Source organism: Betta splendens, chromosome 5 (genome assembly GCF_900634795.4).
Source record: "Betta splendens chromosome 5, fBetSpl5.4, whole genome shotgun sequence".
NCBI classification, from domain to species: Eukaryota; Metazoa; Chordata; class Actinopteri; order Anabantiformes; family Osphronemidae; genus Betta; species Betta splendens.
Genome location: NC_040885.2, coordinates 10,301,406 through 10,324,753, shown reverse-complemented (window position 1 = coordinate 10,324,753; position 23,348 = coordinate 10,301,406). Strand labels below are relative to the sequence as shown.

The 23,348-nt window shown below is 44.4% G+C and overlaps 4 protein-coding genes across 9 annotated transcripts; 2 read left to right on the top strand and 2 right to left on the bottom strand.

Annotated features, from left to right (window-relative positions):
• Nucleotides 1-813: 813 nt before the first annotated feature.
• On the top strand, nucleotides 814-9,964 carry pfkfb4b (6-phosphofructo-2-kinase/fructose-2,6-biphosphatase 4b). Of its 5 annotated transcripts, XM_029150116.3 has the most exons (16): nucleotides 838-972; nucleotides 2,569-2,681; nucleotides 2,798-5,491; nucleotides 6,112-6,228; nucleotides 6,329-6,425; nucleotides 6,990-7,056; nucleotides 7,160-7,234; nucleotides 7,318-7,374; nucleotides 7,523-7,644; nucleotides 7,722-7,929; nucleotides 8,031-8,177; nucleotides 8,272-8,376; nucleotides 8,460-8,589; nucleotides 8,675-8,737; nucleotides 8,828-8,892; nucleotides 9,171-9,964. In XM_029150116.3, exons 3-16 carry the CDS (start codon nucleotides 5,278-5,280, stop codon nucleotides 9,228-9,230), a joined length of 1,527 nt encoding a protein of 508 aa, XP_029005949.1. In that variant the 5' UTR covers nucleotides 838-972; nucleotides 2,569-2,681; nucleotides 2,798-5,277; the 3' UTR covers nucleotides 9,231-9,964. The 5 variants fall into 5 exon arrangements, with proteins under 5 accessions (XP_029005951.1, XP_029005949.1, XP_029005952.1 ...); XM_029150119.3 differs by lacking the exon at nucleotides 2,798-5,491; XM_029150118.3 differs by lacking the exons at nucleotides 2,569-2,681; nucleotides 2,798-5,491 and having other exon boundaries at nucleotides 814-972.
• Nucleotides 9,965-10,010: 46 nt separating this feature from the next.
• Nucleotides 10,011-12,571, bottom strand: arpc4 (actin related protein 2/3 complex, subunit 4). Its single transcript, XM_029150123.3, has 6 exons — nucleotides 12,436-12,571; nucleotides 11,547-11,665; nucleotides 11,352-11,463; nucleotides 11,169-11,264; nucleotides 10,655-10,825; nucleotides 10,011-10,516 (listed from the first exon to the last, which is right to left on the bottom strand). Exons 1-6 carry the CDS (start codon nucleotides 12,436-12,438, stop codon nucleotides 10,511-10,513), a joined length of 507 nt encoding a protein of 168 aa, XP_029005956.1. The 5' UTR covers nucleotides 12,439-12,571; the 3' UTR covers nucleotides 10,011-10,510.
• Nucleotides 12,572-12,921: 350 nt separating this feature from the next.
• On the bottom strand, nucleotides 12,922-18,934 carry LOC114855901 (ras-related protein rab7-like). Of its 2 annotated transcripts, XM_055509139.1 has the most exons (7): nucleotides 18,579-18,934; nucleotides 18,397-18,470; nucleotides 15,679-15,739; nucleotides 15,003-15,129; nucleotides 14,631-14,849; nucleotides 14,342-14,470; nucleotides 12,922-14,232 (listed from the first exon to the last, which is right to left on the bottom strand). In XM_055509139.1, exons 3-7 carry the CDS (start codon nucleotides 15,729-15,731, stop codon nucleotides 14,137-14,139), a joined length of 624 nt encoding a protein of 207 aa, XP_055365114.1. In that variant the 5' UTR covers nucleotides 15,732-15,739; nucleotides 18,397-18,470; nucleotides 18,579-18,934; the 3' UTR covers nucleotides 12,922-14,136. The 2 variants fall into 2 exon arrangements, with proteins under 2 accessions (XP_055365114.1, XP_029007261.1); XM_029151428.3 differs by lacking the exon at nucleotides 18,397-18,470 and having other exon boundaries at nucleotides 18,579-18,933.
• Nucleotides 18,935-19,926: 992 nt separating this feature from the next.
• si:ch211-157b11.8 (fibroleukin) lies at nucleotides 19,927-23,008 on the top strand. Its single transcript, XM_029151427.3, has 6 exons — nucleotides 19,927-20,579; nucleotides 21,025-21,211; nucleotides 21,549-21,620; nucleotides 21,699-21,811; nucleotides 21,937-22,199; nucleotides 22,281-23,008. The coding sequence occupies exons 1-6, from the start codon at nucleotides 20,328-20,330 to the stop codon at nucleotides 22,621-22,623; spliced, it is 1,230 nt and encodes a 409-aa protein (XP_029007260.1). The 5' UTR covers nucleotides 19,927-20,327; the 3' UTR covers nucleotides 22,624-23,008.
• Nucleotides 23,009-23,348: the final 340 nt, after the last annotated feature.

Sequence of the window (23,348 nt, the reverse complement as noted above, 5' to 3'; positions counted from 1 at the left end):
TGTCGACTGCATCATCAACAGCTTCGGAGGCCTGCAGGCTGTGCAGAGGGAGCTGAGGAGGAGAGGTGCTTTGATGCCCGAGTTGAATTTGTAGGGAATACTGGGAATTTAACAGCGGTCTGGCATTTTCCACAGACTCCGAGAGCGCAGCGGGGGCGTCCGTCGGTCCTGCTCCGCCGAAAGGGCCCCAGGTTCCCATCAAGAGCAGCACGGCCCAGCAGACACTGGACCCAGGGCCGCCGGCGCTGGGTCCTCCCACTGCAGCTCCACCTCCAGCCGTGGTAGAGAGGAGCCGGGAGGCTGCAGGCGCCAAGCACGTAGGAGAACCGGCCCGCTTTCATTTCTGTAGACCTGGATTTGCAGCACGCGTGGACTGAACGGTCTTAATGTTTCCGTGCGACGCCAGGTGGACCCGTCAGAACACGCAGAGAGACACAACCTCATCCTCAGCGCGCTGAAGGACGTGTTCAGACAGAAGCAGCTGCAGCAGGACGAGGGTCGGATGGAGCCGGAGCAGTGACCCGACCCGCAGTGACCCGACCCGCTTCACCTGCTGGCGTGCTTGTGCTTTTTTCCTCTCACACACACCCAGTTGACGCCTACCCTGTCTCTGCTGTGTTGACTTTCCCCACGGGGATTAATAAAATGTAAATGTTTACAACAGTCTAATTAGCATTATATAAAAAACACTGGGCGAATAAACAACCGGCCCAACACCTTCCAACCTGGGGATCTTGGATGTGTGGCACCTGGCTGACGTGCACGGCGAAAGCGAGGAGCTGCGCGCGTGCCCGTGCGCGCGCGAGGCGGCGGCTGCGAGAGCGAGAGCGCCGCCTCTCCACCCCCCTTCATTCATCGCTGGCCGCGGCGCTGTCGAGGCTCGCTCGTCTCCACGCTGGGAACGCGGCGCTTCGAGGAGAGCGGGGACCATGAGGGGCTCCCGTCCCCCGAGGAGCACGCGCGGAAGGGCAGGTAGTGTAGCGGGGCTGCGGTGGCTGTGTGACTGTGTGTGTGTTCCCTCGGTCGCTCTGTACAGTAGGTCGGCGGGCTGTGCGGAGGGGAAGCGGGCGGCGGAGGTAAACAAGGCTGGGTCACGTACGCACGCACGCCTCGGAGCTCGTCTCGTCACCGGAGCAGAGCGTGCTGTTTGAGGTGAACACTGGCGGACGAAGCGCGGGAGTAGTTTGAGAAACCTCGCACGCGCACGTTATATACATTGAGTCGCTCCGCCGCGTTAGCTAGCCGCTAAGCTAACTCCGAGTTATGACTGGAAGTCAGAGGATGGAAGTCGTTACATTGACGTGCTGGGGGCGTTCAGAGATCACGTCGGACTAAAATGAGACCGAAGAACGTTCTGGGGGCGAGATCTAAACTTAACCACATGCTTGTGACCTCCTAGCCCATTTTAGCTCTGTCTCACATCCCGCTTGCACCCCTCTACAGCCTGTCTTCCTCATACATCATGACCGTGTGTTTGTAAAAGTCTAATAACAAGCGTGGATGTGTGCAGACGTGTGGCGAATGTCCTAATCTGGATCCAAAATCCTGGTTGAACAGGTGCTGCCTGAATGTGATTAGTGCCTGAACGTGTGTGTGTGTGTGTGTGTGTGTGTGTGTGTGTGTGTGTGTGTGTGTGTGTGTGTGTGTTTACCTTCGCATGTAAGCGCTGACATCTAAGCAGTTGTTTAGGCTGCTAATGAATAATAGATCACGTGGTCCAGTGACTGGGTTATTATAAGGACAGCCTGTTATGTAAGTACTGTATTAGTCATGGAGCCTGGGGTGGGGGTCTGTGCTGTCATGTTGATGAACGCAGCGGCCCGCGCGAAGAATACGCCGCTGTTCCCGCGTGCCAATATGGTGACAGTGGTTTAAATGTCTGCAGCAACGTGCTGCCGTAGCAGCTGTAAGACGGATAAACAGAGCTCAGGCTTTGTTGGCGAGCAGGAGATGTGCTGCTGGCCGTGCGTCTGCCTACAGAGAGGTGGGGCCCAGCAGATAAACAGGAAAAACATGCTGGAAAGCGGCATACTTCTCGTACGTGGTGTATTTTTATGTCCTGCTTTGTTATGGGCACAGCTGTGGGTGCACGCACTCGGTTGAGCCCGGCTTGATGGGATGAAACGTGAGACTGAAGTTGGCTGCGATGCGTCTGGGCTGCTCAAACAGCCACATGTGTTTAAAGGGCAAACAGAGGAACATGCCTCGGTGGGTGCAGCAGGCACAGCGGTGATGTTATGCCGACGTTCACTCCCCAAGATTTCCTGCAACGGCAAATCTCTCGTCTCCGGACCGCTTCCTCTTATTTCTCTATAGTACTAAATTATCTTTCTTTTTCCTTTTCATCTCTATCAAATCCCTCGGCAGAATATTCGCAAAAAATCCGTCCTTCCTCTTCTTCGCCAACTCGCTCTCCCTCGCTGTCTGTGTGTGTGTGTGTGTGTGTGTGTGTGTGTGTCTCTCTCTCTCTCTCTCTCTCTCTCTCTGCGCCTCCCTCCCTCCCTCCCTCCCCGTGTTTGCTCTCTATCTAGGGGAAAGTTCACCCGCTCACTCTGAATCTCATTACAGGCTTCAGGCCGAGCTGTAGCCTACATGTGTACTGGTGTAATGCGCCTCTGCAGTAAGTGAATGCCTGCGCCCAGACTCTCTGTGGTTTGGATCCAGGACACGGATGTTATTTGGTATGTTTATAGCTGCATTTTTGCACAATGCAGACGTTTGACTTGCTTGTTCATGCTCCGATGAAAACACCTCTGCTTTCTTCCTTTGTTGCATGTGACACAATGGAAACCATCAGACTGATTCTGGACGACACTGAAACCCCTATAATTCTAAGAGATTAGTCTACTAATCACTGATGATTATTAATTTTATTCCCAATGTTGCCACATTTTTTTTTAATCCTTGAAACCAGTAGGGATGTGGCAGGGGTTTGACAGATGCTTAATACAGACACACTGTTACATAAGTTGACATGTGTATTGTTTAAAGTGACCTCTAGCCCACATTACATGAGCCTTTACCAGATGAAAGATGGCTGAAACTGTCTTATGTGTTGGTCAAGGTCTTGGATTAAAAAGAGGATGGCAGTGAAAAAGAATTGTACTACACAAAAATTGACTAATGTTGTTAAAAATAGACAATCACAACATGTTGAGTTTGGAGGCCTATTAATGGTACTGTATGTTTTCTATTTGTTCTACATTTGTAACTATGTACTTGTTATGACCTCCACAAACTTATGAGTGAACCTTATTTAACGCAAAGGCTCAGACTCAGCCTGTAGGTAGAGCTCTGTATCTTTCTGACCTTTCGTGTTTTTTCTAAATCATTCCACTAACGCGTCATCAGATTGAGATTTGGGGAATTTGGAGGCCATGGCAACGCCAGCGCCTAAACTCATCATGACCTGCAGAGCCCTATATGTCCCAGACGCAGCGCTCTTATATGCATGGTGTGCTCTGACACGTCGATCATGCAGCAGGAGATCTTCCGTGGAATAAGGTCAATGTGATATCCTGGTGATCACGTATCCCTGCGGCTGATTTGCTACTTGCCCTTCCTCATCACTTTTTCTTGGTATCAATGATTGTGGAATGGGAACACTTACGATACCTGCTGTGAAGGAGATGCTCAGACCTGTTGATGTCTTAACTGCATTATATTTCAGTCAAGTCCAAACTTGTAGCCTTTTAATTGCGAGCACACAGCGCCACCTGGTGTTGGAACGTTATCACTGCCTAAAATCCAAGCAAAGCAGAAAGAGTCCAGTCAGAATGTTTCATAAAATATTTAATCTGCCCTTAAAAGTAAAACATGATAATTGAACTTGATTGATAGGTCATATTCCACCTTTGCACTCTCTGATTCAGATTAGTTCCACATTTTCATTATTGTTGTGTGAAATATTTGAAATATTTCCGCAACAGAATGAATCATTCCATTTGAGGAACCAATTTATCTTTCCCTTCTTGATGGGTGATACTGCTCAGAGATGCTCTGATAACTTTCACAGCTCATCATCTTTAGCTCCCTTCTGTTGAAATACAGAATTATGTATATTTACATATATTCAGATTTATCCGTTAGTTATGGTTACAGAGTTTGAACCATCTTCTTCTTTTCATTACCATATTATGAGCTGATTAAAATCCTTGGTGGACAAACAATATATTATGCATATTGTGCCAGGCTGGTTGACCTTTGTGTGTACATGTACAGTTCATGTGATCGTGAACTTGTTGATTTGCTGTTTCTCTAGAAGGATGTGTGACTTTTACTCTGGAGGGGCCCGTGACTGGGTCGTGTCCAACTTGAGGCTGCAGTAGTTTCTGATGATGTTTATCGTTGGTCCCAGCCGTCAGCACTCTCTCTGTTCCGCCTCTCCCATTGGCTGCCGTGCCTCTGAACTCTCCTCTGATTGGTTCGCCTCTCAGCTGCATTCACTGCCCATGTGTGTTGCATGTGAACAGCTCAGCACTTGTTTTTTTTCCCGCATCTGATTTCCTCGTTCACCTGCCCACGTTTCCTCGTTATTACGGTAACGTTCTCCTAGACGTGTTGTCTTTGTGGCGAGGGTTTGAACAGCTGCTCATACCCGGTAAATGTTTATGAAATGGATTCGTGGAAGTTTGTTTGCCCCAGGCTGAACACAGGACGTGCAATAAAATTTAATGCCTACTGCGATTTCATAAAACTCCAAATACAACCAGAAAGATTCTAAATGTATAGGTGTAAACAAAAAAATCGTAGACTTATGTTTATTTGAATTTAGGAGATTTCACGTTTTCACCATTTATCAAATTACTGTTACACTGTTATTGTGGAAAACATTACCTTGAGACATGATTATTTAGTAGATTCACTTTTGTTTCTAACTGAATGGTGTCATAGTTTAACTACTAGTTGGTTCAGTTGCAGTCTAAAATAGGAAATGTCAATGCATTTCACACGTGAGAACAATAACGTGATCAGGAAGAGAAAAAATAACAGTAAGAGTTTTAAAATGCTGTCAAATTAGTGTTTCCTCCTAGAAGATTTATTTTACTTATTACCGCTATTATTTTTATTCTTAGACTGTTACTGGTATCTGCGTGTATTTGCACTGTGAAGTAAGGCGATGAAATACTAACAACTTTAAATAAGCCCCTGGTGTCGTAGGCTTTAACTGTAAGGTACAGTTAAAGTACAGGACATCGTGTACGCCGCTTTGTTGTTGCCCCCCTAGATTCGCATTGCGCTTAGTCCCCTCCCGTTACGGTAGCTGCCGCTCAGCTCATGTGTGACGTGTGCAGCCTGCTGAATAACACTGTCGGGACTGGAGCTCTCAAACCTCAGTTTGTTGCCGGAGAGGAGACACTAGCGAACCCAGCATCCAGGATGTTGGACAACGACGACTTTAGGATGGACACTTGCCCGCGGGAGCTCACCCAGAACCCGCTGAGGAAGATCTGGCTTCCGTACAGAAACGGCCACATAGCTCAGAGACGGGGTAAGATGCAGGTGGTCGCGGGGATGTGACGGAGGTGATGAGGGGCGTCTGCGTCCAGTGCGTTCCTTCTCCGTCCCCATCATACTAGTGTGTTCACTGCTCTTGACCCGCGTCTCCATTTTAATGCCTCCACGTTGATACAGCGCTGCTTATTGTTGCTTTTTGTGTTTGGCTGTTTGTGTGTTGCGTCATGCTCCGCTTGTCCGGTTAATCTTAATGTAACGCGCATGGAGGTTAATTTACGGTGCAGCAGCACCGAGTTGAACCAAGTAAGCCACCACTTAACAAGCAGCTACTAACGGCCTGCTTCGCTTGTTCTGCAGAGTCAAGCTCTGCCTGATCAAAATGGGCTTTCTGTCCAACCTTCTGGTGTCTGCAATTAAGAACTAATGTTCTATTAACGTTTCGGTGCTCTGGCTGCAACAGTGTCTTCTGTGACATAAAGGAGTAATGTATAACTGGATGGAGCAGAAATGCTCCAGAATCAAATTGTGAGATGCTGCGTAAAGGAAATAAACCTTAAGAAGTGCTTATATTTTCCTAAGTAACTGCGGTCAGATTTTGGGGGCTATGTCAAAGTTAACACACAATAAAAACTTGCTCTGTTGCTTTTCTTTCAGTTTGTATGACTAACTGCCCGACCCTGATTGTGACCGTGGGCCTTCCAGCGCGAGGGAAGACCTACATTTCAAAGAAGCTCACCCGCTACCTAAACTGGATAGGCGTGCCCACCAAAGGTACCCGCAGACACGTCCTCCAACTGGAATACATGATGTGGTCTCACTGGAAACCACCCAGGCTTCATTCACACTCTCACCATATTCCTGTCTGCAACAGAGTTCAACGTTGGCCAGTACCGGAGGGAGTGTCTGAAGATCTACAAGTCTTTTGAGTTTTTCCGTCCAGACAATGAAGAAGGCTTAAAAATCAGACGGTGAGCGACACCTCGCATCCGTCGCTTTGACTACTGCTGTGAAGGGAGGACAGACCAAAGCAGTTTAGCCAGTCAACAGTCTGACATCCAGCCAAAGGCTTACCTGAGGCGATGTTTAAAGCTCGGCCTAAAGCCCCAGGCTCGTAGTACTGTGTATTAACTGTACATGATGAGGCGCATGCAGACACCTCACATCATGTACAGTGAATACACAGTACTATAATATCATGAGCAAATATAAGTGAATATGTGTTTAAATGAAATGTGTACTATTGACTACAATACTTTTGATTCCAGTAGAATGTATGGGTTTCTGAGTGACCAGAGTTCAATTCATGTTTAACGATTAACCACTTTAATTAAACTGTGACTTGTAACTAGGTTTTCTGAATGTGGAACACGCGGAAATTTTTTTTTTTTTTTTACTTCGAAGCTCAATGGGTCTCAGGAGTGGTTACCATTATGTAATGGTTCATGTCGTGTCCGACACATTATTTTAATATGTTGAGAGGCTTTGCTTTGTCTGCCGTGTTGCTGACTGTTCCCTCGACTTTCTTTATACAGTCAGTGTGCGACCGCTGCGCTCAATGATGTCCGGCAGTACCTGAGTGTTGAAGGGGGACAGGTGGCGGTGAGTCGTCGATTCTGTCTTGGAAGTCTGTGCAACATGTCATCATATATTAAATGAGAACGTGTCAGAGCTTCTTTTTTTTTTTTCTTTTTACGGCGTCCAGGTTTTTGATGCTACAAATACAACAAGAGAAAGACGAGGGCTCATTCTTAAATTTGCTGAGCAGAATGGATTTAAGGTACATTCACACACAGGTCTATATCATTCAACCACACCCTTTGACTTGAGGTTTGCAACTTCATTGTTGTTTGTCTTGTGTAGGTATTTTTTGTGGAGTCAGTGTGTGAGGATGCAGATGTCATTGCACAAAATATAGTGGTAAGCTTTGTCTTTTTTACATGTCTCCTAAAATACACCTGACAAATTCACTGCAGCGACATATTCATCGCTAACGCAGCATCAGGCAGCTCCTTGTAAGTTCCTCTTTCTTCCGCTCACATCCTCCCTCTGTTTTCTTTTTGTGTAGCACGTGAAGTTGGGAAACCCAGACTACATTCACTGCAACACAGAGGAGGCCGTTGAAGACTTCATGAAGAGAATCAAGTGCTACGAGTCCTCCTACCAGTCTCTGGATGAGGTTCTGGACAGGTGAGCACCCACATAAGTCACAGCAGACTAAATCAATGCCTCACGCTGCAGATTGCTAAAGTACCCTTGTCCTCCAGGGATCTGTCTTACATAAAGATCATGGATGTGGGCCGGCGTTACTTGGTGAACCGTGTTCTCGATCACATCCAGAGCCGAATCGTCTACTACCTGATGAATATTCATATCACTCCGCGCTCCATCTACTTGTGTCGCCACGGTGAGAGTGACCTCAACATAAAAGGACGTATCGGAGGAGATTCTGGCTTATCTGCCAGAGGAAAAGAGGTGTGTGCTTACATCAAGATAGAGAGTAGAAACGTGTGTGTTGACATGATCCTCAGACCATTTATTCTTTGGATTTGAATTGAGATGTTTTTCCCTTTCAGTTTGCTAAAAGCCTGAGGAAATTCATCCAGGAGCAGAACATCAAAGACCTAAAGGTGTGGACGAGCCAGATGAAGAGAACGATCCAGACAGCCGAGTGCCTTGGGGTACCGTACGAGCAGTGGAAGTCCCTCAATGAAATAGATGCTGTATGTTGGTGTATTCTTGTCAGATGCAATCAGTCAACACTTTTTAAGCACATTCACATTCCGATGAACACATTCTCCTCCTGTCTTTAAAAAGGGCGTGTGTGAGGAAATGATGTATGAGGAGATCCAGGAGCATTACCCTCTAGAGTTTGCACTAAGAGATCAGGACAAGTATCGTTACCGCTACCCTAAAGGAGAGGTAGGAGTGTTATTCTGTCACGTGATATTTTTTTCCTTCCATTTTGTTTCTGTCATTAAAACGGTTTGATGATTGTCTCTCAGTCATATGAGGACCTGGTGCAGCGGCTGGAGCCTGTGATCATGGAGCTGGAGAGACAGGAGAACGTCCTGGTCATTTGTCACCAGGCTGTCATGCGCTGTCTTCTTGCTTATTTCCTAGATAAGCCTGCAGGTGACCAGAAGAATCACTGATCTGAACAAAAATGTGTTTTACAATCTGACCATGAAACTGAATCATTCTCTATGTCTTACCACAGAGGAGTTGCCTTATCTTAATTGCTCTTTGCACACTGTGTTGAAGTTGACCCCCATCGCTTATGGTGAATTACGTCACACATTTTCACATAATACAATGTCAGATATTCTGACCACAGGAAACAACTGATGATCCGTGTCTTGTTTGCTCTCAGGATGTAAAGTGGAGTCTGTCTTCTTGGGCGTGGACGCTGTGAACACACACAGAGATAAACCAGAGGTAGGTGTCTAACTGAAGGGCACACAGCCTCCTTTGAGACGGGACAACTCAAACTTCAATTCATGTCTGTAGAAAATTTAAAGAAGATATATTATAATTTCTGGTGAATAAACGAGTAGCTAGTTGTTTAAACATTCAGTGAAGGGAATCGGATGAAAGCACTGCAATGTTATTTGAAGATGTAAATCTTTAAGGATTCTCACTAAAGCTGATGGTTAAAATGACAGCAGGGAGTCAGGACATAACACTTTCCTTCTGTGCTCTTGTCACCATTACAGAATGTGAATGTGCAGCGCAGCACAGAAGACGCTCTGCAGACAGTCCCAGCTCATTTCTGAACCTTCTTCACTTCCTGTTCTATTGGGACCCTGGAACAGTATTATGGGAACTGTGCTGTTCAACTACTCACCATGGCAACTTCTGCAGCAACACTGAGAAGTTGCTTCTTTCTCCAAGTGTAAGCCACCTTCTGTAAATGTTTTATTTTTATACATCACTCCAGTTTTGTGTACCATTAGTGTGCATTAGCTCCCACTGAAGAAAACAATGATGTGTCACCTGTACTGTTTGAGTGTGTACTGGGTACATTTCCACATGCTTCCAGCATTTCTGAAGAAGTTTTGTTAAATTAGGCAACAACTTCAGTTAAAGGATTCTGATCAAAGAACTTAACTGCTTATTGTTGAAAAAACAATTATTAGACTGACTTTTTTTAAGCTGGGTAGTTATTCTATTTAGCATTACTCTGAGCAAGCTAATGTTCAGTTTGGGGAATGTCTTGCAGTAAAATACTGTAAGAAATGTTCAGCTTTAAGTGTGATACACAAGGCACGATGTGTGGCCGCATTCAAGAACCGTTTTTTATTTGGGAGTAAAAAAAGCTCTGAGCAAAATGAGCAAAGTCTACACGTTTGTTTGATGCACTGTGTAAATCAACATGTAATATATTGTGTATTTTTGAGCGCTGTACAATTGTGTAATATATTTGATTTTATATAAGTGTGTTGAATATAATTCAAAATGCCTTGTCTGTCAGTCTTAATAAATCTTGGGTGTCTGGAGGAAAGATGGACACTTGTGCTTTATAAATTCATAAAAATACATTTGAACAACATTGGTATTATACAAAGAATAATGTTTATTTTATCTCAATTTCCAGCAAGTGTATTTCTTTTGATATCCATCTATAATAAGGTCTACTCTGCATACTAAAACAAATGTGCACAAATTGATTGCCCTCGTAGTTTCAGGTTATAACAAAACATAGCAAAATGAAATTCATGTGCATATATATTAATAGAAACATTTAAATTATGTGGAAAAATACCTGCACTACCCTGTGCTCACGGATATTGGTTACAAATTCTGCCATGACCTCATGTTCCAAGGGAAGAAAATGATCAGATATGAATATTCATTATGTACAAACAATGTTAGAGCACAAGGGTATTTTAAGATGAAAGGGGCGAAACCTCGCTGCCAGAACATCTTTACCGTACGTCTTATGTTTGACAGCTTCTCCTGGCTGATGTGAGTTTGTCTTGTTTCCACCCCATGATGTGAATGATCCACAGTGACGGCCAGGATTGTTACAAGGAATGTGTTCTGGGGTTTTGACCTAGAACTGAAAGATTAATATTAAAAAGTAAACGTAAAGCACATAAAATCAAAAACAATAACATAACGTATTAAAGTAAAACAAACTTAAAACGCTACAGTAATAGAAAGGTCATGCAAAAAAACAACAAACAACCAAACTCACATTTTTGAGGAACTCTTCAGCAACAATACGAGCTCTGGCGTTGACGGACAGTTTCATTTCACTGATCTCCTTGTCGATTTCTTCCATGAAATGAATGACAAAGTCCACTAATTTGTGTTTGTACATCTGCTCTGTGTGGAAGTTAGTGATGAGAAAACTGATGTCATAGCCCTACAAAAAAAAAAGGTGCAGGACAAGAAGAGTGAGCCGAAGGCGCAACCAACTACAGTCAACTGTTAAGCCATACTGTTAACCATAAGCAAATATAAAGCTGTTGTTGTATTTATTATTTTGACCTGAATGTTTTCTTCAATGCTTTAATAATAACTATTAGTGACAAAATATTTCTATTGATCACAACATTTATGGATTAAAAATTAAACCTCACTGCAAGAATCATACATCGTCAAAGCAATTAAAGTTTTCATTTTTGCATGTGACCTTTGAAAGGACAACTTAATTAGGACATAATGATCCACCTATATGCATCAAGCCCAATGTCATTACCACTCACCTCCACCGGTTTCCTCCTCAGAATGAAGAAGTTCTCTGCTCTCATCATCATAAAACGCATAAATTTATGGCACAGGATCTTCTCAATCTCATCTGCCTGAAGCAGAGAATAAAGCACATTTTTGTGTCTTTTGTATCTCATTAATAGATGCTTATTGTGGTTCCTTATGTTTAACAGTCTGACCTGCTTGACAGCGATGCTAACTCTGACAGAGTTGATGGAGCCCTCAATCAGAACTTTTTCCTTTTCATTACGGCTGATGACCACGGGCTGGAGAAGCAGCTCTTTACTACTTCTGGAAATGGGCATAAACACACGACTAACGGTCATTTTTCGCTCGAGTTTAATCCCACCGACATGTGGCCCCATCAGACTCACCGTACTTCCACCTCTGGCTTGTTGTGTCTCTCCACCACCTGAGAGGAGAAGTTCTCCAGGCAGAGGGCGGCCTGCAGGGTGGCGCGGACTGCGTTGAGATAGGGACGCAACGTTGCCGTCTGAGGAAAGAAAGACAAACATGACAATCATTCCTGGAGAAGAAGAAGTCAGTCAACAACAGTGTTTCTGCAAAGTCTCAGCTCAGGTCCTCACAAAGCTTGCTGAATGATGGCACATATGTTGTATGTAAATCGTACATGCCCACAATGAAGTAAGTGCAATCTTGATATCTTTGTGAAAATATAATCTTTACATGTTTTACCAAAGGTTACACTGCACACGGAAAGGGGCGGAGGCAGATGATTTGTTCTTTTCAAGTGAACATAACCTCAACTTTGAATATTTTAACAAGCTATCACATCAAAAAGGAAAACAACACAGAGTGATGCCCACCTAATGGCTCCTGCACTACACAATAAATCTGCCAAAACTGGTAAAGCTGTACGTTACGATCTGCAACACAACGTTACTGGCTTGATCAGCACCATTTTTGCAGCATTCGTTTTTTAGCTAGAATTAGCAGCTAAGCACTACTACTGCTGCTTTCATGTCACAACTGAACCGATCTGTCTTGGATTCGAACGTCTACGACGACTATAGAGTGCAGTTGAGCCTGTTAGTGCACATCTGTCCTCTTTTGGTGACCACTTAGCATTAGCCTGTTAGCTCAACACCCTGTAGCTAGAGCCAATAAAAGCAAAGGAAACCCGCGCCTTTACGAACGCAATGTCAATCCAGAAACACTAACAACCTAATGTTGGCTATTTCCGATGTTCTGTAATTATTAAATTCATTCAGGTTATCAAAACATACGTTTATACACTCTTACCATTTTTATATGTCAGGAAACGCTGCTGAAGGCGGAAGTAGCCGGACCCGTCAAAGCTTTTCCGCGAACATACCGGAAGTCAACTCACCGCCAGCTGCTTCTGGCGCCGCATCTGTCACACTTATCGCTGTTAATTATTATATAAATATTTTTAGAATATTATTTAACAATATATAATGTATATATTATATATACAATAAAATGTCAACATGGAATTATAAACGTGGACACAGGACGTAAACTGTTAAATCTAACATGTCCATTTTCTCTCTTCTGACTTTGATGAGGCCACAAACACGTGAGGTGTCAATCAAGCCTCATCGGTAAATCCACATACAGTAGCTGTATGTGAATATGCTTTTCATACGCTGCACCTCACAAAAGCTCCATCTCAGTAATAATGCCTTACTTTTCAGACGAGGCCTTCTGTAAGTAGATATTAGGAAAAACGCCAACATATTGAGACACATGAATCTAGAACATGAATATATTCAAGAGTTTTATTTGACGCCCCAATTTTCTTCGATAACATCATTGGTATCGTGGTAATAGTTTTTTATAAGGAGAAGGAGTAATACCAGGGCAAAAGTTGGATCTTTTTTCAAATGGAAAGCACATCCATTTCTGTTCATCAGCCTTTCACCTTTACCATCTATACACCATAATACACAATCTGTTAAAAATATTAAGTACTGAACCAACCTGAGCTACAAGCAGATGGGGAGAAGAGCAATAACAAAGACATGATAGAAGACAGGTTGTGCTGTGGTGGTGGGTAATTCCATAGTGCTGAAACATGTTTGATGACGTACATAACACACACAGCAGTAATAGTACACATAATGTAATGTTACATAAAAGGCAAATATTAATGCATGTCTTACAAATGATTGCGTTATCAGTTTTTAATTGTCTAGTTATGAACATTTCTTCTGCAGTGCGAGGTATTGACGCACAACTTCGAAGGGAAAAGGCAAGACAATCACTAAAGTGTTGAACTAATTCTCAGGCGATATTTAATAGGGAAATCGTGAGTACATATACTTTCAAGATTACCAGAAGGCATGTGGTAGCAGGCGTTGCCCAAAATCAGTCATCCCACATTTCATGGCAAAAAAAAAGTGCAAAAGAAGTGTTTCAGAATGCCTTGAGAGCATAGCACAAGCCAATTAAAATATATTTATATTATATATATATTTCTATATAGTTTAACTTGATTACTTCATGACAGACAGGCAACAAAAAGCAAGTGAAACAGAAAGAGTACAAGATACTTGGGATGCTGACATTAGCCAACAGTGTCTCATGTTACAGAACATCAGCCAGTCCATCAAGAGCTCCCTCCTCTGAACATGGCTCCATCTTGCCCCCTTGGTGCCACAGTCAGACTAACAGGCAGGCAGGACAAATCATCATTCACTAGCCGCACTATCATGTCAGAGACTGTAAGGTCACAGAAGGGGTGTCATTCTTCTCTTATGTGATCTTTGGGCACTGCATTGCTCAGCTTATTTTACAAGAGTACACTAGTATATTAATATGTGTACTAGTAAACGGGGGTGTGGGGGGCACACACATCCATGTGCAGCGAACTGTGAGGGGCTGTGTCGATGAAATGAAAAATGATGTGAAGGAGGAAGACCAGCAGGGAAGCAATTTCCCTGGGATTAAGCCAAGAGAAGATGGTCCACAAGTTGTCCTTCAGCAGCTGCAGCTTTCAGCTGAAGCTTTAGCTCTGTCGTTCCTATCCAGTTTAATGGGCTCTGGGAATTCGTTGTACAGCTCTACCTCTGTTTCCTTTAACGCAGCCAGAGACAGATAATAATTAGTGCATTATTTTCGCATTGAGACAATGGTAATTGCAAAGCTGTCCATTTGCTTTTCATTTTAGGCTTATGAGGCTCACCTGTTTGAGGGCGTTTCGTGCAATTGTCTGGAATGCCTGCTCTACATTAATGGCTTCTTTTGCACTGGTCTCAAAGTAGGGGATGTTGTTCTTACTCTGACACCATGCCTGCGCCCTTTTGGTGGTTACCTGAAGGTGGGAAGAGGAAGAAGACATTCATAAATATGGCAAGTTTACATTTCAAATTTCTAAAGTAACCTTAATTTTTTGAGGACAAACATTTAACACTGCAGTGGAAGACAGAAAAACTCATAGAATGAATGTGAAACAACAACCCACTCATACCAACCTGTCTATTCTCTAAGTCAATCTTGTTGCCTAGAACCACAAAGGGGAAGTTTTCAGGATCTCGGGGGCTCGCCTGGATCAGAAACTCATCCCTCCAGCTGTCAAGTGTCTTGAAGGTATTGGGGGCAGTCACATCAAACACTAGTACACAGCAGTCTGCTCCACGGTAAAATGCAACACCCAATGACTGAAACCTCTCTTGGCCAGCTGTGTCCCATATCTGCAAAAAAAAAGACAAGGAAAAACGTTCAGCAAAGCAAATAATGCTAAATATTAGTGGCATGGAAAGGATCCAATATAGAAAAGCTCTAACGTTGTGCTCTATATACTTTTTACATAACGAGCCACCCTTTCTGTTGTAATTGTGCCACACCTGCATTGTAACAAGCCGGTCATCCACCATCACCTCCTTGGTCAAGAAGTCCGCTCCTATTGTAGCTTTGTACTGGTTACTAAACTTCTTGTTCACATACTGGTTCATTAGAGAGGTTTTCCCAACACTGAGGAGGAAGAGACAGAGCAAAATTTACCGTAAAGCTTGATGGACCACAAAATATGGCGTGATTAACATACCTACATTCCTATAGGGTAGGGTGATGTACGAGAATGTAGTGAGACAAAAAAAGCAATCTGAGTCTGAATGTAAATGATCAGTGCTATTCAAAATAATACAAAAGGCATAATACAAAAGCCTAATTAAAACCACTCTTAAAATAAGACATTTGAAAATTACTGACTTTTACAGAGCACACATTTTTGCAACAAACGCGTGGAAAAATTTTTCTGATGACTTGCTTCAACTGTTTAAATCTGCCACATAAAATCTTTTTTTTTTTAAAGAACAAAATATGTAAAAATAATCTAGAAAACCAGAAAGCCTCTGTATGGAGGAGGTCTTACTCTGCCTAGAAACAACTTATGGAAGTCATTTCCCCTGCCCACTAGGAAGTAACACACTCAAAATCCCATGAAACCATTTAAAACAGAAGTGACAAATAATTTGTTACCGTGTGTTGCGTTGTTTGACATGAATAAATGTGGTGACTCACCCAGAATCTCCCAAGATGATGACTTTCAACAGCACTTTCTTCCTGGAAGTCATGTCTTCAGCTGGAGAGAGACACAGCAACAGCTTTAGACGGATCAGCACACACAGGCAACAACTATCTCATTGTTAAGCCACTACCTAATCACCAGGCTTCTATTTGTCAGGCACAATTAAACAAACACAAAATAAACCTATTTCTATGAAGACTAGGCAACTGGAAAACATAACTCTACACACATATGTAGAGTTTTATGTAGCGTGCCCCTACACCAATCAGATCAACCCAACATTCATTCCAGTCATGTGCCTAATAAGCCGTAGGGCAAATCACGAGAAACATATCATGCCTTCTCTCTTACACACCACAGGAAGTTACCTCAGGAAGGACTGACTCTGCCTCCTTACTACAGACACTGAGCAGGCATCTTTCTACAGCCTCTCTAGGCTGTAGAGAGATGGTTTATCACAAGTGTGTGATGGAAAAGCATTCCAACAGGTGACAAAATGTAGGAAACTGACAACATAATTTTGCAATAATTCAAAATGAATTCACAAGATAGCATGTTGTTCAATGATGTAACAAGACACTTTGATTCAACTGATTTCTATAGATATTTTTTCTGCCTAGCTGAGATTTCAAAATGAAAGAAGCATATGAAAAGTTAGAGAACAAAATACACAGGAATGCTCAGGTTGCCATCTTACAGGGCTATAGCCAACCGTATCGATGTACAAATAAGCCAAGCATGCTAAAATAAACGCTGATTTCTAAAGTGCCTGCTTTATCTTTTTACACACATTTATCTTGACTAAACACCTGAGCTTTTGACAGGAACCAAAATTTTTCCTTACAAATGGCTCAAACTGACATTCAGCTGTAGCAGCTAAACTTACAGTAGTAGTAGCAGCAGCTACTGATTTTGGTCAAGTGACTTACTGATAACTGGAGTAACTGCTGTAGCTCTAGTAAAATTTTATGCATTTGAATGTTACACTGTGTAAACAAACATAATTGTAAACACGTTGGATAAGTAGGTGATTGCTTTGCAGTTTTACATTTTCTATTTATAGCAGAGATGCTTAAAAACCTGTTCGACAAGAGGTTTATGCTGAAACGGAACTACTTCCCAGACGCTTATCACCTAATGCACGAAGCACCAAACATTTCAGACATGCCAGTAAACAGCACTAAATAGGTTTTGGATGCAGCCCAATTACGTAACTTAATTAACATTAACATAACCATACTATTCTTTTATTATTATAAAACTTTGTTAATTATTTTAAAATCACATTTCCTCACAATAATTGTTAATTCTAAAGCAAAACTTATGAAACACAAATACCTCAGAGACCATCGAGAGCTGGAAAGCACAGTGGAATGAGCACTACACTCCAGTGTCTACCACACCATGAAGCAAAGATTAGCTGACAAACACGAGCAACAGCACATCACTGGTGTCCAGGTGTGTTCAAACCAGTCACATGATTACAAACGACAACTCATATCTTTGACTTGGACAAACAGCAGCACATCAGACATTGAGCTTTAAATACAAATGATGGAATCTGTGATATATGGTTATATATGGTTGATACTACCTGGCAAATTTCAGTGATACTGTTATCAACACAGACAAACTCTTTATTGTTTTACATCCATCAATAAATCTGCCACCTATCTATGCATACAAACTAAAGAATGATTAGGTAGGATTAACAAATCAACAGAAGAAATCATGTTACTATTTCCTACAGAGGTAACTGGTCACCACTGAATTTGCCAAGACCATAATTTAACTGCTCATTGTTGAGAAATGTGACACAACAGTTTTCACCCAGTGTCTGTAAATCACTGACAAAAGCTGTTGGGGTTCTCAGTTCACTCAATGTGGACGAACACGTAGACAAACAAAACTAAATATAGATTTAAAGGGTCGGTTCAGAGCTTTCTCAATGTTCTCAAAGTTTCCTGATGAAGTGGTTCTCATGTGATAAACAGATGCTCTGGTGGCCTAAGGGCACGTGAAACAATTAAAAATGTCAGGAGTAAATTTAAAAAGAACAAATTTAAGTATCAAAATATTTTAAACAAAAACACTGTTAGAATCCTTACTTCTCTGGGACCTACATTCAGTATTACCTTATTCATATTGCTTCTCATAATTCGTATTATATTTAAAGCAGTGATTTCCACTTGGTCTCACAATAAACCTGCCACAAACAAACTGACAGGTACACTCTGTAACGTACCAACATGTTTCAGGCACGTTACTAAGTATAGTTTACGATTAAATATAACTATATACTATATTATCTGCCTCACATGTAATGCGTGTGATTTCACAAACATGTCAGGTTACAACATCAAGACACGTATGATCAAACAAACAAACTCAACGACGTGTAACTGCGTGACCTGTGAGTCACAACCGAAAGAAAAACCGTTCACGGAGCAAAAAAAGGCGACTGTCTGCCTGGTAACAGAGACAACAACCAACATCCGTACCCGGCCTGTTGACAGAGGAGGGTGCAGAAGTTACCGTTTGTCAGTTTTGAGACACGCTACAAAACCATGGTGGGATCTGACTGATCATCCACAAAGGAACGTGCTGCTCGGCATGAAAGCCGAATAAAAACAGCACGGAACAGATCCGTTCCCCAACAGTTTCACAGGGACAGTTATTTTTCGACGACGACTTCGTTCGACCGACCTCACCTCCCCGGCTTCCCTTCCTCTTGGAGACGACCCAGAGGAGCCACAGTCCGGGCCTTGTTTTTGCCAACCGGGCTCTCGAAAAACATTGCACCACCATTAACATTAGCGGCAGCGTTAGCGGCTGAAGTCACGAGCCTCATAAGCGAGTAACTGAACATTTAGAGACTGTGTTGTATACTTACTTTAAACTCGTAACACAGCGGAGACCTCTTGCCGCGTCAGACCTGTCTGCGAGCTAACCAGCTGTTATTGTTCAGGATAACTAGCGTTAGTGGCTAGCTAGGCGTTGTGTTAGCTAGCTAGCTAGCTGGCACGAAACTCGGTAGCAAGCGTTAATTTAGCACTGCGCCGTTTCAGTTTGTTACCTAAACCCGGTGCCCTTAATGTAGATATTAACAAAAACCTGCTTAACGTGGCGAGGCAGCAACGGGAACAGCTGGATAAATTTGGCACGTTAATTGAGCGGCTGCCTGACAGCGAGCTAGCTACCTTCTCCCTGCTATCCTCAGCGTCTCTGTTCCCCTTTCACTTCCTCTCCCAAGACAACGGCTGCGCGCTACGTCAGACGCAGCGCAACCGTAGCCCCGCCCACAAATGACGAAATATCTGTTGGTCAATGCCGAGATCTCAGACCGACTGTCATTCACAGAATCAGCTCTGCACACATGAACCCTGTTTGAACACAAGAACAGCTGGATGATTTGACTACGGATGAGTGACATCAGCAAAATTAGTCCAGATGATGTCAAATAACTTTTACAAAACACAGACTCAGATGGAGCATCGCTCATATTTAGGTGTAGTGATGATCCACCACTAGAGGACAGTGTCAGCTTATTTTAAATGAATAAGACAAGTGGTTCTTATATTTCAGTCCTTTTATTTACTGGTGAAGGCCTATCATGTTGTGTATCATATTATTGTGTACATTTATTGTGTTGTATATATAGATTTTTTGAGATAAGGACTTTATGAGAAAGGTGGTGTGCAAAACTTGAGTTTTAATGTAGCAACTTGTTTTGTATGGCCTGTTTGTTTTGACTGAGCCCCACAGAGATCTGGGCTTGATTTATTTCTGCTCAGTCTTTATGTGTAAGAGTGTTTATGTGTGTTTGTTCTCCTCGTTACTGGGAGTGTGTTTCTGCAGAAACGTGATGACTGGGACCATTCTGGTGTTTACAGTGGAATTCCTGTCTTCTTGCACCTATTGAATGTGGGGTCTTTATGGCTTCTTTGGAACTCAGTTTGTAAACAAACACTTCAGCGCAAAAGGATATGAGTGAGAAAAAGGCGCACAGAAGGCACGCAGCTACATACATGCATTTATATACTCACACACAGGGATTTGGAGGAGAGATAAAACAATAAACACAATGAAACACACCCCAGATAAATCCTTCACAGCAGTCAAAATGTGCGCTAATCTGTACACACGACACAGTGGAATTTCCATTCATGTGTCTGTGTGTGTGGCTGTGTGGGAGTTTAAGAGAGGGTATGAGATGAGTTAAGGAGATGGACAGATTGTGTGTGTGTGTGTGTGTGTGTGTGTGTGTGTGTGTGTGTGTGTGTGTGTGTGTGTGTGTGTGTGTGTGTGTCTGTGTCTGTGTGTGTGTGTGTGTGTTCAGGGGGTGGGTGCATTAGTCTGTGTGAGAGCAGCCTCACTTACAGAGCAGGAGCTGGAGAAAGAGGAGGACGTGGAATGAGGTCAAGTGAAAAAAGGACAAGTAGAGGATGAAACAATCAATGATCTGAAGAGACAGCGCAGGAAAAAAACACTTCCTAACCGCAAAGGCGTTTTCAGACATTTATGGATGGACGAGTGAAAGTTAGCAGAGAATAGTCACCTGCAAAAGGACACACAACCCCAGGGAGAGGAAGGAGTCTGGACCACGGCTCAAGACCTGCTGAAGACAAGCCTGCATTTTCCCATGATTCCTTTTGGTTACCTCAGTATGATCCCTCTGCTTTCCCTGTATCTGGGGGGGCTCATGTCTTCAGATGCATCCCTGGCCTGCACTCACCCTCCCTGCAGGGAAACTCTGGTGGCTGCACCGGTCCCGCCTGGGTCCGGCAGTGGAGTGGGTTCTGGGGCGTGTGAGGGTCAAACAGCCTGCAGAATCGGGTTTTCACTTCCCGCCAACGCCAATGCTCCTCGGAAGGTGGAACAGAGGCACGATAAGGTAGGCCGCATGTAATAACTAGGATGCGATTATGAAGTAGCTTAAAACAGAGTGACACCTTGGAGCAGAGCTGAGCCTCTGTCTGTTCATTCACGTGCATCAGCTTAACTGTACAGGCCGTCGGTCCCGCCTCATGGGACTGCTGTCACACTAAACCACGGCCGCAGTAGTGACAGTCAGCAATCAAAGAGGTAAAATTAGATCTGCTTCAAAATGTCCTCATCAAATGGTTGTTATGGGTGAGCTCATACAGCAACAGGTGTGTGACTACAATGACTACAATGGCTGATGTAAGTGTGAAAGACAGCCTGGCAGCTACACAAAACACGCACTGTGCTGCAATTTTGCAGCAAACAGTTTTTGATTTTTTTTTTGTTTACCTCGTACTTTGCGTTACGCGCCACAATGTCTTGTCCAATGATACCTGTGGGAATTGTCTTTGCAGAGTGGAGGTGTTAAAGAGCACCTGGCTCAGCTGCAGCACTGCATGCGCTCTTTCCAGGAAACAGGGAGTCACGGGGGCCAGGAAAGCAACTCTCTCGGGGCCATCCTGGCACTAATGGCAGCTGTGCTGACAGAGTGTGACCTCCACTGTCACAACCAGGCGCTCGGAGCGATGGCCAAACGACTGGGTGAGTAGCAGACGAGCCGTGCACGTACGCACAAATGCCAGTGGGGCCACTCCCCCACATAGTAGACAGAGTCCCAGCGGGGCCTGCTAAGTGTCGGTCATAGGTGAGTGCAAAGGAATTTAAGTGCACAGACAAAGGACGGGAAGACACGCACACACACACACACACACACACACACACACACACACACACACACACACACACACACACACACACACACACACACACACACACTTTTTTAGCTCATGATATAAAGTGGCTTCAAACAAATGCAGACCGACCAAGCGTCTATTCTCAGACCGTGACGACAGCGTGATAACTTCTAATAATGTTGCAGAGAGTGCAGCCGTAGGAAGGGAAGGAGACCTGCTGCTGTTCCTGAAGAGCATCACACATCACCCGCCCACAGGTGAGCGGCCTGGGCGCGATCCCAACACACAGGTGCCGATTAGAGCGGTGGAGACAAACGCGCTGTGCTGTTTTTCAGTCGCTCCTTTGGACCGGTTACATCCGCAGGACTGTGCAGAGATTTACCGGCTCGGGATCAAAGAGAACGGAATCTACACCATCCAGCCTGACCTGCACAGGCCACCGGTGGAGGTATTTTAATGCCGACCACACACATAAACACACAGACCCCCACGTCACTCCTCCTCTGCGAAAGCTGCGCGTGATAAATGTGGCCCTGCAAAACCCGGCTCCGTCTCCTCTTTGTTTTGCTTGAGGCTAAATGCGACATGGAGACGGCAGGTGGTGGCTGGACCCTGATCCAGAATCGACACGACGGCACGGTGGACTTCAACAGGACGTGGCAGGAATACCGGGAAGGCTTTGGCAGTCCCCTGGGAGAGCACTGGCTGGGGAACGCGGCGCTGCACGCCCTCACCTCCGGCGGCCAGCATCAGCTCCGCATCGAGCTGGAGGATTGGTACCAACAGAGGCGCTCCGCCACCTACAACACCTTTAAAGTCGCCTCGGAGGCTCAGAGGTGAACGCGGGCCTCCGGGACGTCTGTGGGTAAAATATGGCGCCCGGGGTGGACACAGCTCTCACCGATGCGTCCTTGCAGATACCGCCTGACAGCGCGGGAGTACTCCGGGGATGCTGGGAACGCGCTGAGCTACAGCAAGCGTTACAACCACGACGGCAGGTTCTTCAGCACGGCCGACCGCGACCACGACCGCTACGTGGCCGGGAGCTGTGGCCAGTACTACGGCACGGGCTGGTGGTTCGACGCCTGCCTGGCGGCCAATCTCAACGGGCGCTACTACCGCGGGCGCTACAGCGGCGTGACCGACGGCATCTACTGGGGGACGTGGTACATCCTGACGGACGCGCGGACCGGAGAGCGCTACTCCTTCAAGCGGGTGGAGATGAAGACAAGGCCCAGGGGCTTTGCTGGGAAGTCTTAGGCCGTGACGGGCGTCCCGATTGGACCGTTTGCTGCACTGCAATTGTAATCGGTCGCCGGGTGCTCGAACTGCACTGACGTCAGATCCTGTCACTCATCGGTTACATGCAGATGGCAGCTGACAGATTGAAAGAGAAATCACAGAATGAAATATGCACAAAAATAACATTTTGAGCTTTGACTAGCAGTCCAAACATGTATAAGATGATGAATAAAGTCACATCATCTATATTATTCATTGAAAATAATGTGGTATTTTTTTATCCATTTGGACAGCATTTCTGCCAGGACACGTGTCCTCAACCAGGACGACACACATGCAAACACAACATGGAGAAACATGATGATTTAACCCAAACTGTTCCTAAACCGGTCCTACACGCATGCATGGATTAACCCCGGGAGATTAACCCTGTGCCTGTACCTGCCTTCAGCACCGTGACCCACTAAAGCCCAAAGTGTCTGCAACAGCTCACGTGTGTTTTAGATCAGGTGATATCGTGAGAGAAAATATCTAACATGCTAAGGTCAAAAGGTCACGGAGGTCATGCACCGCTCCGACCCTCACCACGTCATTCATGCAGCATGGCTGATAGGGGTTTAAAGTCGTCTACCCACAAGCCGCCCTCGTCCCCTCGGTATTAAGACGTCGGCTTGACAGCAAACAGAGAAACACCCCCGTTCTGAAGAAGTCATTTTTCTCACCTTGCACTGATCCTGTTTTCC

What these genes read in the sequence shown, in the direction of transcription:
- pfkfb4b (XM_029150116.3), top strand. Translation starts at nt 5,278, where the DNA reads ATGTGTGACGTGTGCAGCCTGCTGAATAACACTGTCGGGACTGGAGCT. An exon ending in GAAGGCTTAAAAATCAGACG is followed by an intron (nt 6,426 to 6,989) that starts GTGAGCGACACC and finishes TTCTTTATACAG; the next exon opens with TCAGTGTGCGACCGCTGCGC. An exon ending in GTTGACCCCCATCGCTTATG is followed by an intron (nt 8,738 to 8,827) that starts GTGAATTACGTC and finishes GTTTGCTCTCAG; the next exon opens with GATGTAAAGTGGAGTCTGTC.
- arpc4 (XM_029150123.3), bottom strand. An exon ending in AAGCCAGAGGTGGAAGTACG is followed by an intron (nt 11,464 to 11,546) that starts GTGAGTCTGATG and finishes GCCCATTTCCAG; the next exon opens with AAGTAGTAAAGAGCTGCTTC. An exon ending in TGAGGAGGAAACCGGTGGAG is followed by an intron (nt 10,826 to 11,168) that starts GTGAGTGGTAAT and finishes TTTTTTTTGTAG; the next exon opens with GGCTATGACATCAGTTTTCT.
- LOC114855901 (XM_055509139.1), bottom strand. Translation starts at nt 15,731, where the DNA reads ATGACTTCCAGGAAGAAAGTGCTGTTGAAAGTCATCATCTTGGGAGAT. An exon ending in ACCGGCTTGTTACAATGCAG is followed by an intron (nt 14,850 to 15,002) that starts GTGTGGCACAAT and finishes TTTTTTTTGCAG; the next exon opens with ATATGGGACACAGCTGGCCA. An exon ending in TTGACTTAGAGAATAGACAG is followed by an intron (nt 14,471 to 14,630) that starts GTTGGTATGAGT and finishes TCCCACCTTCAG; the next exon opens with GTAACCACCAAAAGGGCGCA.
- si:ch211-157b11.8 (XM_029151427.3), top strand. Translation starts at nt 20,328, where the DNA reads ATGATTCCTTTTGGTTACCTCAGTATGATCCCTCTGCTTTCCCTGTAT. An exon ending in CACACATCACCCGCCCACAG is followed by an intron (nt 21,621 to 21,698) that starts GTGAGCGGCCTG and finishes GCTGTTTTTCAG; the next exon opens with TCGCTCCTTTGGACCGGTTA. An exon ending in TGCACAGGCCACCGGTGGAG is followed by an intron (nt 21,812 to 21,936) that starts GTATTTTAATGC and finishes GTTTTGCTTGAG; the next exon opens with GCTAAATGCGACATGGAGAC.